The 20,419-nt window shown below is 43.4% G+C and overlaps 1 protein-coding gene and 1 long non-coding RNA gene across 2 annotated transcripts in view; both read left to right on the forward strand.

Moving 5' to 3' along the window:
* LOC140208017 (uncharacterized) overlaps window positions 1-19,628 on the forward strand; it is an 84,549-nt gene extending 64,921 nt beyond the window's left edge. The window contains exon 6 of the mRNA XM_072276549.1: window positions 18,032-19,628. Within this exon, the coding sequence (XP_072132650.1) occupies window positions 18,032-19,198 (1,167 nt within the window). The 3' untranslated portion in view covers window positions 19,199-19,628. The remainder of the gene's footprint in view (window positions 1-18,031) is intronic.
* Window positions 10,565-15,770, forward strand: LOC140207056 (uncharacterized). The gene is made up of 3 exons (XR_011888475.1): window positions 10,565-10,930; window positions 13,675-13,835; window positions 15,575-15,770. It is a non-coding gene; the product is annotated as an uncharacterized lncRNA (long non-coding RNA).
* Window positions 19,629-20,419: the final 791 nt, after the last annotated feature.

Genomic DNA, 20,419 nt, shown 5'->3' on the forward strand with positions numbered 1-20,419 from the left:
AAAAGGATAAAGATCCTACTGACCGTACTTCATATAGACCTATTTCATTATTGAAAGTCGATGCTAAGATTCTGTCAAAGATAATGGCCAATTGGTTAGATAATATTTTGGGTAAAATTATTTTTAAAGATCAAATAGGCTTTATAAAGGGTCGTTATTCCTTTTCAAATGTTCGGAGACTACTTAACATTATATATTTATCCTCTTTTAAAACTCCACAATGCGTCGTCTATTTGGATGCTGAAAAAGCATTTGATCGAGTTGAAATATTTCTTTAATGTTTCAGAGAAGTTTGGCTTTGGTGTTAATTTTAATAATTGGTTTGGAACGATATATAAAGCTCCTATTGCTACTGTTGTCAATAACAACTGTAGGTCTCCTTTTTTTCAGATGTCACAGGGGACAAGACAAGGTTGTCCATCAAGTCCTTTGTTATTTACTTTAGTATTAGAACCCCTTGCTATTGCTCTTCGTGAAGCTAAAAATATTCATGGGATTTTTGTGAATGAGACCATTCATAAGATTTCTCTTTATGCTGACTATTTATTGGTTTATGTATCTAATCCCGAAGAATCTATTCCTGCCTTGCTAAAATTATTAAATAAATTTGGAGCTTTTTCAGGATATAAAATAAATTTTAGTAAAAGTGAATGGTTTCCTTTAAATGAACCTGCCTCTATATATGATAATACTCCTTTCAAAGTCACAGATTCTTTTAGATATTTAGGTGTTATAATCACTAAAAAAAAATAAGGATCTTTGTAAAACCAATTTTGTTCCTTTGGTAGACTCTATGAAGTATTGATTTAATAGATGGAGTCCACTTACATTTTCACTTGTCGGTCATATCCATATAGTTAGAATGATGATTTTCCCAAAATTTTTATATTTATTTCAGAATATCCCTGTTTTATTGACTAAGAAGTTTCTTTGATCAGATTGATTCTATTATTTTAACTTTTATTTGGAATAATAAAAGACCAAGAATTAGTAAATGTCACTTACAAAAGTTGAAAAGGGATGGAGGTCTCACTCTGCCTAATTTAAGAATGTATTACTGGGCTGTTAATGTGTGATACATGTCCTTTTGGTTATGTTGGGTTGATAAGAACGATCGGCCAATTTGGGTAGACCTGGAATTGAAAGCTGTGAAACAGTTTTACTTAACCTCGTTATTCGGAGTTGCTTTACCTATACAATTAGCTAAAGTTGTTAATTTAAATCTATACCCTGTGATTAAGCATTCATTACACACTTGGCTCCAGTTTTGCAATTTTTAAAAATTTTAATCTTAAAAAATTTAAACCTTGTAGTTTAATTTATCAAAATTACTTTTTTAAGCCTTCTTTGAGTGATCCAATTTTTTTACTTTGGAAAAATAAAGGTATTAATTTTTTTTTTTGTTTTTTTAAAGAAGATAGATTGGTGTCTTCTGAACAATTAGTTGATAAATATTATCTTTCATACTCACACTTTTTACAATACCTTCAAGTTAGACATTTCTGACAGAGATATTTAAGTAATTTTCCTTGCGTATTGGAGGCTGACCTGTTAGATACTATTATGAGTATGAACCCTTTGACGAAGGGTTTATATTGGAAGAATTTATATTTTTTATATTCCAATGGGATAAGTGTTCTTTATTTAAGATTAAACAAGATTGGGAGAAGGAACTCAATTTATCTTTTATGACGGAGGATTGGACACAGATTCTGAAGCTAAACTCTTCTTCAATATGTGCTCGTCATTCACTATTCAATTTAAAATTGTACATAGTTACCCTTTGACGAAGGAGAGACTGTCTAAAATATTTCCTAATGTTGATAGTTATTGTGATAGATGTAAAACTGAGACAGCTATGCTGACACACATGTTTTGGTCTTGTTCTATACAGAAACAGTTCTGGAAGTCAGTTTTTTTGACAATTTCTAAAGCACTTAACATTAATTTACAACTTAACAAATTAACTGTGCTTTTTGGAATAATTCCTCAAAATATCTGTGATATCTCTATATCTGACCAACATGTTATTGCATTTGTTACATTGATAGCTGGGAGGGCCATTTTGTTGAAGTGGAAGGATACATCAGCTCCCACTTTGTCACAATGGTTCTCTCAAGTGATGCTATGTCTCAGTTTGGAGAAAATTTGAAGTCGAACCTTTGAACCTTTATTTGATTTTGAGAAAAGATGGGATTCATTTGCTCGTTATTATCATTTGAGTTAATTGGTAGATTTCCTCCACGATCTAATTGTAAATTTTGGTATATATTTTTTTTTCTTGCTGGCGGATTGCTGTTTATTTTTAGAAGCTTTTTGTATGACGCATGGCTCCGGGTTGTGCACCTAATGGGTTTCCCCCCACTTTTCCTGCTGAGTAGGGTTCCTGTTTATTATCAACAAAATTTTTCAATCTAGAAAATAATGTTTTTTTCCTTGAGACATTGTAAGTGTTGCTTACTTTGATGTACTCGTGTTATTTTTGACTAATAATATAATAACAATAATAATAAAAAGATTTGAAAAGAAAGAAAGAAACTGCCGAGATACAGTCGGCTAAGAACCAAGTGCTGATAAATGGGACCTGTGTAGAATTGATGAAGTTCCTGTCTCTTTCTCCATTAATGTTTCCTCCTTACGGCAAAACTAACCCTCTCACTGTGTCAGAATCAGTGATTAAATCCGGCCCCAAACACTGTGCTTTCATCCCTGCACATTGTAACTTGAACCATCTCACTGAGGATCTGATAGAGACACAACCCCTGCCCTCTGCACGTGTGATCACATCTCCCCTGCTTCTGACATTTCAAATACCCTCAGAATGGTTTTCTGATTCAGTCTGAAGGTTATGGTACATTCAGCTCATCGTCAAACCTGACAAACCATGTCTTCCCACAGCTAGTTCCACCTGTTGGTGTGTTCTTCTTCCTCCGCCTCCAGGGAAGCTGCATCTCCACACAAACTCCTCACTTGAGATGACTGTCTGTACCCGTGACACAGAAAATCACATCACTGTCACTCTCCTGATACCATCCGGGAAGCGGTACCGCAACATAAAAGCCAGGACCAACAGGCTCCGGGACAGCTTCTTCCACCAGGCCGACAGACTGATGAACTCACACTGATTTGAGTGTACTCTATATTACATTGTCTGTTTTATTTATTGTAAACTATTATAAATTACTATGATTGCACGTTGCACATTTAGATGGAGACGTAATGTGAAGATTTTTACTCCTGATGGATGTAAGAAATAATGTCAATTCAATTCAATTCCTGATTCCGTGTCTGAGCTGCTCGCCTCCGGGTATCCCCCGTCAACAAGCTTCTTCCTCAGTCACCATCTGTCAGATTATGAAAAAACAATCAAAACGATCAGACAGCTCCTGTACCCCTCCACCCCTGTTAAAACTCTCTGCTCAGCCCCTTCCCTATTCCCTTTCCCTTTCAGACTCCCGATGTGCCAGCAGATCCGAATTCACCGTGTGGACATTTCTACCCCACAGGAGGCTGTACAAACCCGTGTCCTTCTCTGATGCACATCTCAGTCACCCCAATCCCTGTCTGCACTCGCAGCCCATGACGGTGACAGCTGTCCTAGACTCTGTAACTCACAATCTTGTAACACAGAATCTTGTTCACAGCAAGTTTAGACAGTCATTAATATGAAGAGAGAATTGTTGTTTCCTGAAAGGACAGGCGAGCGAAGCTGTCTGATCCAATTCACCAGATGGTCCGGTGTTTACAAGTTAATGTGTCCCGGGACCCACTCATAACCCCGACCCACACAGACAGACAGACAGACAGACTGTCCCTTCGCCCCAAACCCCCAGCAGAACCACAAGGAATTGATCCACGGCCCGGGCTCGGTCGCAAAGTGAAAACCGGGGCTGAGGAGAGCCCAGAGACAAACACCCCGCTGCCCACTCCACCAACAACACGGCACAGCCGGACACATCTCACAACACCGGATCCGGTCCCGATGAAACCCGAATTTAATTTTGTTGTTCCAGATCGGACCCAACAAAAGGTGTTTTAAAACTGAAGCGCTACCCCTCACGTGACGTCACACAGCAGCCCTTCCCCCACGCGCCTGACGTCACCCATGGGCTCCCCGTATCTGCATCTGCTGTCACGAGCACGGTGCCTTACGTCACACACGCGCTGCTGCGCTCGAGCTTTTTCGGTTTAACGGCTGAGCTGCTCAGCACGAGCCACGCCCCCCCAACAGTCAACAGAGGAATTGAATTGAAAGCAGAGCTGCGCTATTCCCATTGGTGCGAAATGATGTCAATCACTGGTTACACCCAATACTGGAGGCGGACCAGCCGAGAGGGCGTTACCCCGTCTCCTGCTGCAGACCGACAGCCCGTTAAAGTGGAGCAAATCCAAAGTAAATGTCCGCTTTCTGATTTATTTCCATTTCCCTCCGAGGGAAGTTGGGTCGTTTGTGAAGCGTCTCCTGCGGCCGGAGTCTGATGTATCGCTGAGAGGTAGGAGGAGACCGCTCGGCCCGTCGGTTTGATGCCGGTTCCCCGGGGAGGGAGAGGATGAAGACGGTGAGAGAGGGGGCGGACAGGATGTTTGTCCCGGTGGGGACAGGAGGGGCTCATCTGTGGAAATGTCTGAGCCCACGGTGGTGGCGATTCACCACATTGGGGGCAAACACCGGCAGACTGTTGCCCTGCAAGCGGGGCCAATGGTCCGGGAAAAGTGACAATTATTTGTGTTTTGTTGAGATTGTACCGGGAATATGGTGTAAAATCCCGCTCCCCACACTAACACGGGTTATACAGACCAAAGAACAAACTGCCGGAGGAACTCAGTGGGTCGGGCAGCATCTGTGGAGGGAAATGGACCGTCAACATTTCGGGCCGAGACCCTCCCTCTGGACTGAGAGTGGACGGGAAATAGTCCGAGAAAAGAGGTGAGGGGTGGGGATGGGGCAAGAGCTGGGGAGTGAGAGGTGGGTCCAGGTGAGGGGGAGGTGGGAAGGTGGAAATAGTGACAGGGGTGGGAGGTGAGTGGTTGGGGCAACACGGGACTGCAGAAGATGGAAATTAATTCTATAGAGGATTAACAAAGAGGTTAGAGAGTATTTGTTATAGAGAGTGCAATGAAGATTCACCAGACTGATCCCTGGGGTGTTGGCGTCATCATATGAAGAAAGATTAAATGTGATAACCCTTTCATTTCGAAAATCGAGGACTGAGAGGTGAACACATTGAAATGCACAACATCATTACCGGTTGAACCAGGGATCCCAGTCTCTGAAAAAGGGGGTGGACTGTCTGGGACTGAGATGAGGGGAAATGTCTCCACTCCGAGGGTGGTGAATGTTTGTAAATCCCCACCACAGAGGGCGGTGAAGACTCATTGAAAGTCCTTACATAAAAACAGAGGCCGGCAGATGTGTGGAGACCGAAGGGATCGAGGAAATGAGGATCGGGCAGAAACGTGTGGCTGATATGGGAGAGCAGCCGTTATCTTATTGATAGTTAGAGGGGCTGAATGACCACTTCTTGCTATTACTGACTTGATGTTTCAGTGTTCCTGTCCAGTGAGGCTGGAGGAATGTGAATAAAAATTAGTGCTTCTATACATTGATTTAAATGAAACCTGGACAATTCTGATTTGGTCTGAATTGAGTGATTAGATCAGACTAGATGCACTAGATGCATTGTCATTGTGCCGACTACAGAATACAGAGCCAATGAAACACAGTTAGCATCTAACCAGAAATGCAAAGAATGGTGTTATTTACAAAATAATTGTGAATAAAATAGTAAGTGCCACAGCACACAAATATAAAAGTTCTGAGACAGTACAATATGGGTGCAATACTGCTTAGCGCTGTGATGTGAGGTTCAGCAGGGTCACAGGGGAGGAGAGTAAAAAGTCCATAGTTAGGGTGAGATGCATCCTTGATAATGCTTTTCACCCCTCCCAGGCAGCTTTTATGGTACTGTATTCCGGTTCATGTTCCTTATTTCACATTTTCTGGTTTCCCCCAGTTTCTGTTGAGGCAGCTGATTCTCGTTTGGGCTGGCTTCATAAATACCTTCAGGATTCAGTCGCTGGCCTCTGGATTGTTCCTGTCCAAACCCCCTGTCTGTATCCCTTCCCTTCACCTTCCTCCTGAAGCTTTGCCTCGCTTTGCCTCGTCTGAAGCCTTGCCTCACTGGCACCACTGTCAATTTCCTGTCTCTCCCTCGATCAAGTCAAAGCTTTGGGGTCTCGTCCAGTCCTAGCCACGTCCAAGTACCTTGTCCTGTCCAAGCCATGGCTTTGTGCTCTCGCCTTGTACACGTCTTGCCCAGCCCAGGAGTACCTTGCCCAGCCCGATGCTGGTGTTCCCTTGTCCTGTCCAGGAGTCTGACGGCCAGTCCTGTTACCACTCCTCGTCCTGTAGCAGTGTCTTGTCCTCGCCTAGTTCTGGAGTCTGAGCCCGAGTCAAGTTCTGGGTCCTTGCCCAGTCATTGGCTCTGTGTCCATACCCAAGCCTAGAAGTACCCTAGCCTCGAAGAACCCAAGCCTCATCAGTCTTCGCCTCGATCCCGGGCCCAAGCTCGAGTCAAGACCCAGGTTTCGGGTCCTTGTCCAGTCTCTGGCTCGGAGTCCAAGCCCAGGCTCCTAGTTCCAAGTTCCATGTCCTGGTTCCGCTATCCTAGTCAAGTCCTAGCCCAGGTCCTGTATCCTTGTCTCATCCAGGGCCTGTGTCATGTCCAGCATCCTTTCTTCCCCACTTCCCTTGCTTTCTTGACTAACCTAGTCCTGTTCCTAGTACGTCAGTGTCTGTGTCTTGCATTTGGATCCACTCCCAACGGCCCCCTTATGACAAGATGTTCTCAACCGGGATGGGAATCAAACCTGTATCTTTGTGAGCCAGGGCTGTGAAGGGATGGGACGGGGTAGATACAGAGGGAAAAATTTAAAATGTTGCTGAAACTATAACTCTAAGTAATCTGTGACCTGGGGGTGGAGGGAAAGGGACAGGGAAGGTATGGAGAGAGAAACTAAATATCTGGTAAAGCTATGGCAGTCTGTTTCATTAACCTCCAGGTTGAGTCAGTGGTGACGAAGATGAATATAATGTTGGCATTCATTTCTGGAGGTCTGGAATATAAGAGCAGGGGTGTGATGTTGAGGCTCTATACGGCAATCGTGAGACCACACTGGGAGTATTGTGTGCAGTTTTGGGCTTATTTTGGAAAGGATATAGTGACATAGGAGAGGGTTCAATAAAGATTCACAAGAATTATTCCAGGAATGAGAGGGTTACCGTATGAGGAACGTCTGGCAGCTCTTGCGCTGTATTCCCTGGAGTTTAGGAGAATGAGCGGGGATCTCATAGAAACATCCCAAATGTTAAAAGGCCTGAACAGATTAGACATGGCAAAGTTATTTCCCATGGTAGGGGATTCTAGAACAAGGGGGCATGACTTCAGGATCGAAGGACGTCCTTTTAGAACTGAGATGTGGAGAAATCATTTTAGTCAGAGGGTGGTAAATCTGTGGAATTTGTTGCCATGAGCGGCTGTGGAGGCCAAGTCATTGGGTGTATTTAAGACAGAGATAGATAAGTTCTTGATTAGCCAGGGCATCAAAGGGTATGGGTGAAAGCAGGGGAGTGGGGATGACTGGATGAAATGGATCAACCCATGATTGAATGATGCAGCAGACTCAATGGGCTGAATGGCCTACTTCTGCTCCTATATCTTATGGTCTTATAGTCTTTTCCACTGTTTTGGCCTGCCAAAGTGCAACCAATGTTTCTGGGTATATGACCCATTCATATGAGAATTTAGCCTTCTCTATTTTTCTGAGTTTCTCATAAATGTGTATGGTTTAGTTAAGCTTTGATCCAGAATTTATACACCATTAAAAGAGTCTTGTTACTTTTTTATTTTTATTTTTGCACTACTTATATAATTTATCTATTTAATATATATATTATTTTAATTCATAGTTGTTTAAATGTATTGTTATGAAGTATGTCCTACTGCTGCTGCAGAGACAATGAATTTCATGAGATATGCCGGTGCTATTAAACCTGATTCTGATATTGATATGGGAGACCCACCACCGGTCACCTGATCCCAGTTACTGCAGATCGTAATGCAAGATTGAAGCATTTTCTATTGATATGCATTCCTCAGATATGACAATGATTCAATTAAGTTTCCTTCTGAGGTTCCAGATCAGAAGCTCAGCTTGTCTAATATTTCCACACAATTAAAATGAGGAATTTGTTTATTTTTATCACCTACTGAGCTACAGTGAAAATCTTGCCTGATGTACCATCCACACAGATCGATACATTACAACAGTACATTGAGAGATCTGACACAGCATTACACGTGTTGTCACCACCTCTTCCTTTCCTTAAAAATAAGAACAATTAGCAACATTACCCAGAACAAATGTGTAATTTAACATGTCTCTATCAGTCTTTCTGGGGGTTTATGAACACGAGTAGACCTTCTAAGTGGTTCAAACAGTTCTTGTGTTTCACTGTTATTTCCATGTTTTGTTTGGTCTGCATCAGTTTACTGAAACTCTGAGGGTGGCTCTTTCTTAAGGTGTTTGCGATTTCTTCTTAACACTGATCCTTCTTCTGTTTGGACCATGTATGATCTGGGTTGTACTTCTTCATGTACTGTAGCTTTCAGTGTCCATGTGTTCATTTTGTCTTGCATCCTTACTTCATCGCCTTGTCCTTCAGACAAGCATTTCCTTAGATCAGTCAAATCACATTCCACTGCTTCCTTATACTGTGCCCACTGTGAGCGTTCTTGCTCTAGACAGTGATGAAACCGAATCTCATATTCTCTCAGTGTCCCTTCCATTGACCATAAATTATTATTAACAAAATTAGAAATGTATGGTATTAGAGGGGCGGCACATCACTGGTTAAGTAGTTATTTGGAAGATAGGTATCAGAATATACATACAAACAACTGGAATTCAAAACTTTTGAGGGTAACTTGTGGGGTTCCACAAGGTTCAGTGCTTGGTCCATTGCTGTTCATTTTGTATATAAAGAATATATGTATGGTTTCTCAGACATTAAAATGTATATTGTTTGCTGATGATACAATTATATTTTGTAGTGGGGAACATCTGAAACAACTTTTCGATAAAGTAGAAAAAATAATTAAAAATGATAAAGAAATGGTTTGATGCTAACAAATTATCACTGAATCTAAGTAAAACTAAATTCACAATATTTGGAAACTGTGCACCAAATTCATATAGTAAACTTAGAATAAGTGATGGTGAAATTGATAAGGTATCTGACACCAAATTTTTAGGAGTGGTAATAGATAATAAATTATGCTGGAAACCACATATAAATTATGTCAAAATTATCAGAATTGTCAAAACCTATTGCAATACCGTACAAATCGCAAGATTTCTTAAATCAGGAATCTTTGTATACATTATACTGTTCACTTAGAGTCCCATACATGACTTACTGTGTAGAGGTACAGGGTAATACATACAAAACAAATACAAATTGATTTTTTTTCTACTCCAAAAGAAAGCCATGTGAATTGTAAATAAGACAAGTTATTATGAGCCAACCGATCCACTATTTAGTCAACTAAACACTTTAAAATTCAGAGATTTTGTAGATTTTAAAATAATACAGATTATGTATAAAGTAAAAAAATGGACAGTTAACACAAAGTATCCAAAGGTTGCTTAAAATGCGAGAAAGTCAACATGATATGAGAGGAACCTATATATTTCAAAAACAGAGGATAAGAACAAATGTAAGAAACAAACATTGTATTTCAGTCAGGGGGTGAATCTATGGACCAGTTGTCATGAGAATTTAAAAACTTGTACCCCACTTAACTAGTTAAAAAAATTATTTAAAAATAATTTAATGAAAAAATATAAAATACACAATTTAAAATGAATGAGAGTAATATAAATAAATGATACTTGGAATTGGATTTTTGTGTTAAACGATTATGATTTTTTTTGTTTTGATGTGATGATTGACGCCAAATATGCTTTTGTAATAGTAAGAGTGGTAGGCGTCATAAGCTGCAGCTTCAGCCTACACCCTTTCGGTCTGTTTTACAGAATATCTATGTTTTTCTTGATTTGTATTATTTAATTTTGTCTTATGAAATCATCATTGAAAATGATGCTTTTTGTTATGTTTGTTCTAACTGAAATAAAGATTTCATTCATTTATTCATTGTCGCTTGCATTGAAGCAAACTCCTCCTGCCATTGCTTATTCACATCATCAATTGCCTCCTGTTTGGTCGTCTCAGAAACTGCAGCTGCTGCTTTTATATTCTCCATGTCAGCATTTGCCTCCATGAGCTGGACCTGTAGTCGAGTTACATCACCTGCCAACTGTAATTCAACATTCTGTCGCTTCAGCTCTGTTTTCAGTTGATCACGTAATGCAAAAGGCACTTTTCCACATGGATGTACTGCGGGTGGCACTGTGTTGTCAGTTTTAATCGTGTGATCTGCTGGAAGACAACAAAGCTCTTGAACAAGTCCTGATACTCTTTCATCAAGTCACTGAATTCTGACTCTGTGTCACTGTCCGGGCTCTTTTCACCAAATTACGTCTCTCACAGCCAGATAGACCCAGTATTGACTGTACATCCTATGACATCACCACAAATGAAAGCGTGTGCACAATAATTTTGAGCGATACTTCTAGCACACATGTTCCTTTAACTGGAATGCCCGCGTGTCTGTTTCCGAGGCCCCGCCCTCCGGATGACGCATCTACCACTTCGCGCATGCTCGCTATCTCCGGATGGACGGTGTTTTTCTTTCCGTTCAGTGTGTAGCGGATCGTCTGCGGGATCGGCAAAGTACATCGCCTCTTGGGTCGGGGAGCCGGGGGTCGGGATCACTGTCTGCGGGCCGAAGATATCACTTTTCCATCGGTGAGTATTGAGACCGATCCCGATCGAGGGATCTGATGTTGGCCGTGAGCGCCGAACTGAGGGCCAATTGTTCATTTGGTACCCAGTTATCTGCGCTCGTCAAAGATGTGTCGACTTCGCTGAATCTGCATTGAACGATCCAAACCAGGAGCCCAGGCTGTCTATTTCCGCAGAATTGAAATGGAAGTCCCGCCAAAAGGTCACGTGAGGCTGTTTACCGCAGATCTGCCCCGCCCTCCGCTTTGTGACGCAAGATCACGTGGTGTGTGCTCACGTACCCGGATGGGTGGGGCTGCTTCCTCAATGTTGTGTTGGGGAATGAGGCTTCTCGCATTTCTCCTTGAGCTTTATGGCTGTTGTGTCTTCTCCCCAACTGAGGTGGGTGAGAAAGGAAGATGCCCCAGGTTGTGGGGATCTTTGATTTCACTGCCTTATTTACTGAGGGACTGGGAAGTCTCGGGTGGGGGGGGGAATGGTTTTTGTGATGTGCACGTGGCCAAGTGGTTAAGCTGTTGAACTAGCAATCTGAAGGCCATGAGTTCGAGCCTCAGACCAGGCAACGTGTCGTGTCCTTCAGCAAGGCACTTAACCACACATTGCTCCTGCACGTTTATAAACCAGCGACAGCTGTTAGTTCAGCATGCACAGGGCAAGATCTGTATCCAAATGTCTCTGCAATTCCTCGCAGTTACGGGCAGAGAAGTTACCATACTAAAGCGTGAAGTGTCCAGATGGGAAACTTTCTACGGTGTGTTGATAAAAAATTGTTGAGGGTCAAAGTATATATGGCAAAGTTCTTGTTGTTTGTTCTAACTTCATCATTTTAGAATCTTTTATACAGTAGTATGTACTATTCATTCAGTATCTGTGTATTACTGGAGGATCATCAGGATGGTCCGTGATCCCTTCTCCCACCTGGTCCCATCTGCTGATCCTCTGCCAATCTTATTCAACCTCTGTCTAGTCTGCTAACCACACCTCCCCCCCCCCTTCAGTGATATTCATCAACCATCTGGGTCAAGCTCAGTCCATCCTGTATCCCACCTCCTCAATGTTATATATCAGCAATCTTTCTTCTGACCCTTTTTTTCATTGTGAAGTGTTCTTTTGCACCTTTGACCTTGCTGAGTTATTTCCAGATTCAGTTTTTGTTAGCTGGAATGCCAGAGGGTCATCAGGTACCAGTTGTGTTGTGCATTGGTGTCAGAGAGCTAGTTTTTGAACTGTGACTGGCTGACACACTACAGCATTTTACTGGCAGCAAACAGTACAGGGAGAATTGGTCCTTGGGCTACAATCCTGTGATCTACATTCCAGGCAGATGAAACTGTTGGTATTTGAGTTTGGTTAGTGCTTCTACAGATGGGGCTGGATGGTCGTCCTTTTGCAATAAAGCAGAAATATCTAGCAGCTGGACATTGGTTGTGGGGAAATCCCAAATTGCACTACCCAGTGTGAGATGTGGGGACGATGTTTGAGACTCTCAGGGTCGGTGAGTGGCAGGTTCAGCTGTGTGACTCTGTGAGGCTGGGTCCTGGGATATCACAGTTTTTGATCCAGGTAAAATGGACCCGGGGAATGAGCTGCTTGGGCTTATGAGGTGTTGAGCGAGTATTTCTGGTCTGGAATCAGATATTTGTTTCTGGAGTTCCTTTGGAAGCAATGACTGCTAATCTGAGGAGAGGATGAGTTCCCATTCCATCCTCACAGGGAGAGGCTATGAGTAAATGAGCTGTTCCATGTTTACAACAGTTGAAATAGACCAGTGAGATTGGTGTTCAAACTGTGTTTGGAAATCCCCCCTCACTTTCACCTGTCTGTCACTCAATGAAAATCAAGCAGAATCTCAAGTTGCTGGAGATCTGCCCTAAAAACTTAAAATGTTTGCAGTCATTCTGATGAAATGTTATTAACCTGAATTGTAATGTAACCTGGAAATGGAAATGGCTCGTTCTGTAATAGTAGACCAGGAAAGAAAACACAACTTTTCCCTGTAAATTGTCCTGGTACCAATTTGTCTGTTATTCCTGGAAATGTGTTCAGTACAGTTGTTGCTAACGAGGTTTACAAGAATAATCTCAGGAACGAACGGCTTTATGTATGAGGAGCATTTGATGGTTCTGGAACTGTGCTCAATGGAGTTCAGAGGGACGGTGGGTGTGGTGTGGGTTTGTATGGTTAAGAAAACCTACTGAATGCTGAAAAGCCTGGATACAGTGGACATGGAGAGGATGTTTCCATTGGACGGAGAGTCTGTGATCTGACAGCACAGTTTCAGTATAAAGATACTTCCCTTTAAAACTAAGAAATTTTTTTTGGTGAAAAGATGTCTGATCTGTGGAATTTGTTGCCACAGATGTTGGTTGAGGCTGCCATTTGGGTATATTTATGACAGATTAATATATTCATGTTTGCTAAGTAGATTCAGGGTTACAGGAGGAAGGCAAGAATATGGTGTTGGAATAAAAATCAGCCATGGTTGAGTGGTGAGGCAGACCAGATGGATTGAATCACCTAATTCTGTTCCGGTGTCTTATGTCTTACCATGACTGACTGATGACTCCTTCTTATCCCATATCATTTTGTGATATGTGAGGGACGATAAAAGATTGTTCACTGAGATCATTATATCTGCCTTCAATGTTTAAATTTTAGTGAGGTTTGTTCTTAGTAATATTAAGCAGAAATGTTTGGTTCTCCTTTTTACTGTTAATGTGCTTCATTATCTTTCATGTTAAAATTAGACCTGTGGTGAGAGATTTATCAGAAAAACCCCAATAAGAAACAAACCACAACTGAAGACAGGAGAACAGCAACAAGTGAACCAGCCCGAGGATTGAAAGCATCAACTGGAGAGAACCCATCTGACTCGGAGAATCCAGTGATTCAGTCAGGAGAAAGTTTGGTGAGTCTCATTTGCTCAAACACTGGTCCTTTCGACATTACATTACATACTTGTACAAAGGAAGGTAGGAAATAGTTGGAGTGAGACTGAATATGCCCAGAAGAACCAGTTATACCTCTGTCAGACCCAGTTGCAATCACTCCGGGTCTGGTAATGTGCTGTCTGCAGCCCAGCCCTTTAAAACCACTCCCGTTCCCTCACTGATTACTCAGTTCAAGATCTTGCATCTTCTGAAGTAGCTTTTGGTCAGTTCTGAGTGAAAGAGAGGGGAGTGTTTATACATACTATCTTTGAAAAAAAGTAATTGTTTGAACTTGCTGCAAACTCTCTACCCATACCCTGTACTTTCCTCAACCAAATTATTGACATAGGTGACAAGTAGCAATGGGCATAAACCCAAGGAACATCACTAAGCATGGGACTCAAGTCCAAGAAACAGCCTCTCAACATGACCCTCTGCTTCCTACCAATCATCTGTTTGCAGACTCTGGGGATCTGTAACAAGGTCAATGTTAACAGGAAGTTTAGTCAGTAATTAAGATGAAGAGAGAACTGTGGCCTCCTGAAAGGACATGCGAGCTGAGCTTTCTGATCCAGTGGACCAGATCCACCCTCGTTGACAACTTAATGTACCCCATGCCCATCCACCCAGGTCATGTTGCATCCGAAACCCACAGTGCCCCAGCCACGCTCCGTCCCGCCAGTGGCCCCACACCCTTCTTACCATTCACTCCATACCGACACACAGGTCCCTTTCACCCACATCCACCCTCCCAGCTTGGGGAACCAGAACAAACTGATCCTGCAATCCTGACTCAGGTGCAAAACTAAAACCAGGGATTGAAGACTGGAGAGCCCAGAGCCTCCAGCTGTCCGGCTCGGTTCCAGCCCTTTCCCACTGCAACTGGCCCTCGATTTACACAATCCCGAGGTCAATTCCTCCTCACCACCACCTGAACAGTAGAAACACCAGCATCAGCTGGGGTTGACATTGTACGGCGATTTGCAGTAGGTTCGCACCACTCTCTGCAGAGTTCTGTGATTGAGGGAAGTACAATTCCCATACCAGGCAGTGATGCAGCCAGTCAGGATGCTCTCGATTGTGTCCCTGTAGAAAGTTCTGAGCACTTGGGGGCACATTCCAAACTCCTTCAATCGTCTGAGGTGAAAGTGACACTGTTGTGCCTTTTTCCCCACACAGCCGGTACAGACCGTGTGAGATCCTCGATGATGTGTATGCCAAGGAACTTAAAGCTGTTCACCCTCTCAATTCCAGATCCATTGATGTCAATAGGGGTTAGCCTGTCTCCATTCCTTCTGTAATCCACAACCAGCTTCTTTGTTTCTGTGACAATGAGGAAGTGGTTGTTTTCTTGACACCAGTCAGATGTTGTTCAGATTTCAGACAAAGTCAGCAATCAAAAGGTTGAGCATGGTGCGGCAAATGTGCTGAGCTGTGTTTATCAAATGCAAGAAACATCATGGGAAAGCCAGATGAGCTCAGGGCATTGAATTATGATATTGTTACCATTACTGGGACTTGGTTGCACCCAACAGTCTGAGGGATTGAGACAGTTTCCCCTTCCAATCAAGTTTGACCAGCTTCTCTGTCACAGAAACATGGAGAAGGTCAGTACAGAAACATGCACACTCTGGACGATCAGAATGGTAATCTATAGGAAGAGACAAAATAGATGGGGGAGATTTTAAATAGTACTTTTGCATCTGTATTTGCTCAGGGGATGGACACAGAGTCTATAGAAGTGAGGCAAAGCAGCATCAACTTCATGGACCCTGTACAGATTACAGAGGTGGAGGTGTTTGCTGTCTTAAGGCAAGTTACCATGGATAAATCCCCAGTGCCTGACAAGTTGTTCCCAAGGACCTTGCGGAAGACAAGTGCAGAAATTGTCGGAGCCCAAGCACAGATATTTAAATCATCCTCAGTGACAGGTGACGTATTGGAGGTTCGGAGGACAGCCAATGTTGTTCCGCTGTTCAAGAAAGGCTCTAAAAATAAACTAAGAATTGGTACGTTGGTGAGCTTGACATCAGTAGGGGGAAAGTTATTGGAACATATGTGCAGGAACCAGATGTATAATTATTCAGATAGATGTGGACTGATTAAGGATAGGCAGCATGGGTTTGTGCATGGCAGGTCATGTCTAACCAAGCTTACCGAGTCTCACGAGGATGTTATCAGGAATGTGGATGAACTCAAGAGAGTGGATGGTGTCTACATGGACTTTAGCAAAGCACTTGACAAAGTCACATATGGGAGGTTGGCCAAGAAGGTTCAGTCACTCAGCATTCAAGATGAGATAGTGAATTGAAGGAGACACTGTCTTTGGGAGAAGTCAGAGTGTGGTAGCAGATGGTTGCCTCTCTGACTGGAGGCCTGTGACTAGTGGTGTGCCACAGGGATCAGTGCTGGATCTGTTGTTGTTTGTCATCTATGTCAGATATCTGGAAGATAACATGGTTAACTGGATTGGCAAATTTGTGGATGACAAGAAGATTGGTGGTGTAGTGGACAGTGAGGAAGGCTATCATGGCTTGCAATGTGATCTGGACCCGCTGGAAAAATGGGTTGAAAAATGGAAAAAGGAATTTAATGCAGTCAAGTGTGAAGTGTTGTAGGAACGAGGTCTTACACAGTGACTGGTAGGGCACTGAGGAATGCTGTAGAAGGAAGGGAACTGGGAATACAGGTCCATAATTCACTGAAAGTGGTGTCACAGTTAGATAGGGACGGAAAGAAAGATTTTGGCACATTGGCCTTCATAAACCAAAGTACTGAGTACAGGAGATGGATGTTATGTTGACGCTATATGGGAAATTGGTGAGGCCTAATTTGGACTATTGTGTACAGTTTCGGTCACCTGCCTATAGGAAAGATGTAAAAGAAGTTGAAAGAGTTCAGAGAAAATTCACAAGGATGTTGCCACATCTGGAGGACTTGGGTTATAAGGAAAGATTGAACAGGTCAGGCCTTTATTACTTGTAATGTAAAAGATTGAGGGGAGATTTGATGGAGGTGTGCCAAAATTATGAGGGTTATAGATGGGGTAAATGCAAGCAGGCATTTTCCACTGAGATTGGATGAGACTACAACCAGAGGCCATGGATTAAGTGTGAAAGTGTTAAGGGGAACATGAGGGGAAACTTCTTCACACAGACGCACATCCGGGTGTGGAATGAACAGCCAGCACAAGTGGTGAATGCGAGCTCAGTTTCAACATTTCAGAGGTTTGTGTAGGTACCTGGATAGTAGGGATATGGGAGTAGAAAGTTTAAATAGTTCAGCACTTAAATAGTTCTTTCTGTGTTGTACTTTTCTATGACTGTGACAAGAACCTGAAGTAATACGAATATTCACTCTAATTCCTTTTAACAGACCAACCATTCATCTCAGCAGCAAATTTTTATATGGCGTTTAATCTGTGGCACTTTAAATTAACAGTGCATAAAGGAAATCCCAGCTACAGGTCAACAAAGGCTATTTGTGTGAGAGTGTTTCAGTTACTGTGGAGCCAGACACCCATGTAGCTCAGTGGGAACAGGGAATAATACCAGTGGGGAGAGTCAAACTGAGCCAGGTCACAAATTGGAGTCGGCAGAAATGTCCCATTCTTATAGCGATAGGAAGAGCATCAGAGAGTTTGATTCCAGATACCAGCACTGTACCTAGTTAGAAGATGGTTTCTCTCCCCGACTTGGGTTGACCCTCACTGTAACAGTGTGATGTCAGATCGCACCTTGGTGACTAAGGTGATCTCATCTGAAATGTTGTCCTACACCCATTGATGGATTTTGTAAATCTTTTTACAGGTTAAAAACAACAAGGATTTATCTACAGGAATCTCGAACACAACACGCCAGTTTTTCTTTCTCTGTCAATATAATTAAGAAGTGGAGCAAGGGATTCACTCAATCATCCTTCCTACTCAGACTGTGGGGAGGGGTTCACTCGATCACCTGACTGACTGGCACACCCATCATTTTGCACAGGGGGAAGAGGCTGTTCACCTGCTCAGACAGTGCTCATCTCAACTGAAGGTACATCAGCAAGTTCACACTGGGCAAGGCCATTCACCTGTTCTGTGTGTGAGAAGGGATTCAGTCGGTCTTCCCACCTGTGGACACACCAGACAGTTCACACTGGGCAGAAACTGATCATCTGCTGAATTTGTGGGGAAGGATTCACTCGGTCATCTGACCTAATGGCTCACCAGCCAGTTCACACTGGGGAACGGCCGTTCACCTGCTCAGACTGTGGGAAGGGATTCACTTGCTCATCTAAGCTGAAGGTACATCAGCGAGTTCACACTGGGGAGAGGCCATTCACCTGCTCAGGCTGTGGGAAGGGATTCACTTGTTCATATAAACTGAAGATACATCAGCGAGTTCACACTGGGGAGAGGCCTTTCATCTGCTCAGACTGTGGGAAGGGATTCACTCGGTCATCCAAGCTACTGGCACACCAGTCAGTTCACACTGGAGAGAGGCCGTTCACCTGCTCAGACTGTGGGAAGGGATTCACTCAGTCATCTGACCTACTGGTGCACAAGTCAGTTCACACAGGGGAGAAGCCGTTCACCTGCTCTGTCTGTGGGAAGGGATTCACTTGCTCATCTAATCTGAAGGTACATCAGCGAGTTCACGCTGGAGGGATGCAGTTCACCTGCTCAGACTGTGGGAAGGGATTCACTCGGTCACTCGACCTACTGGTACACCAGCGAGTTCACTCAGGAGAGAGGCCATTCACCTGTTCAGACTGTGGGAAGGGATTCACTCGGTCACCCGACCTACTGGTGCACCAGCGAGTTCACACTGGAGAGAGGCCATTTACCTGCACAGTCTGTGGGAAAGGATTCACTCGGTCACCCGACCTACTGATACACCAGCGAGTTCACACTGGGGAGAGGCCGTTCACCTGCTCAGTCTGTGAGAAGAGATTCAGTCAGTCATCCACCCTACAGAGACACCAGTCAGTTCACACCGGAGAGAAGCCGTTCACCTGCTCTGTCTGTGGGAGGGGATTCACTCAGTCATCCAACCTACAGAATCATCAGCGAGTTCACACTGGGGAGAGGCCGTTCATCTGCTCAGAATGTGGGAAGGGTTTCACTCAGTCATTCACCCTACAGAGACATCAGCGTGTTCACACTGGGGAGAAGCCATTCACCTGCTCAGAATGTGGGAAGGGATTCACTCGGTCAGTCACCCTGCAGAGACATCAGCGAGTTCACACTGGAGAGAAGCCATTTAGCTGCTCAGAATGTGGGAAGGGATTCCAGCGGTCATCCCAACTACTGGCACACCAGTCAGTTCACACGGGAGAGGCCGTTCACCTGCTGTGAATGTGGGAAAGCATTCATGCTAGGATCGGGTTAAGGCCATTCATCTGCTCAGACTTTGGAAAGAGATTCTCTTATCCATCTTCACCAAGTGTGCATCATTGAGTTCACACTGGGGAGAGACCACTCACCCGCTGTGAATGTGGCAAGGGATTCACTCAGTAATTTAACCTTGTGACAGACTACCGGGTTCACACTGGGGAGAAAATTTCAATAAGCTGCATGCTGGATATTTGTCCATCACCATTGCTGAATTCAATTTTGAGAGTGAATGTTGGTGCTGAACTCTGTAATTATTGCTACTGCTCACCACACCCAGTTCTGTAGCCTGGTCACTGGGCATGGCAGGAGTTTCTTCTGCTGCATATTCACCATTAATTGGACTGGAGTTGAATATTTTGGATCTAGACAAATAAATAAGTTCTATTTTAAACTCTGTCTCCAGAACTTTGTGAATTTATAACACACTTAGTGTACAGTAGAGAGTCAGCTCAGGCTGGCTGGACCTGTTCCATGATGGTATTTTTAAATCCTCCCCTGTTGTTCACCTCTTGCTCTCCCTGTGGTGATGGGTTCCAAACAGTCTCCACTCTGTGGGTGAAGAGGTTTCCCTTGAATGTTCTGCAGGCTGAAGAAGTCAAGTTGACTGCAGTTCTAGCTGACATGTTCTTCACCTCTCAAATCTCTGGGCTGAGGAAGAATGACATTGGGATTAACCTCCTTATTCACAGCTCACTTCCACATTTTGGGTCATTTTCCCTACTTCTGAAAGGTTAATTTAGAAGCATAGAAAACCTACAGCATAGTACAGGCCCTTTGGCCCACTAAGATGTTCCAAACATGTCCCTACATTAGAAATTACTAGGGTTACCCATAGCCCTCTGTTTTTCTAAGCTACATGTACCGATCCAAAAGTCTCTTAAAATACCTTATCGTATCCACCTGCACCACTGTTGCCAGCAGCCTATTCCACGCGCCCACCAATCTCTGGTTAAAAAAAAACGTACCCCTGAAATCTCCTCTGTACCAACTCCCAAGCACTTTAAACCTGTTCCCTCTTGTGGCAGCAATTTCAGCCCTGGGAAAAAGTCCCTGACTATCCACACAATCGATGCCTCTCGTCATCTGATACAACTTTTTCAGGTCACCTCTCATCCTCCTTCGCTGCAAGGAGAGAAGGCCGAGTTCACTCAACCTGTTTTCATAAGGCATACCACCCCCCAA

The sequence above is a fragment of the Mobula birostris genome, chromosome 13 (genome assembly GCF_030028105.1).
Source record: "Mobula birostris isolate sMobBir1 chromosome 13, sMobBir1.hap1, whole genome shotgun sequence".
Taxonomy (NCBI): domain Eukaryota; kingdom Metazoa; phylum Chordata; class Chondrichthyes; order Myliobatiformes; family Myliobatidae; genus Mobula; species Mobula birostris.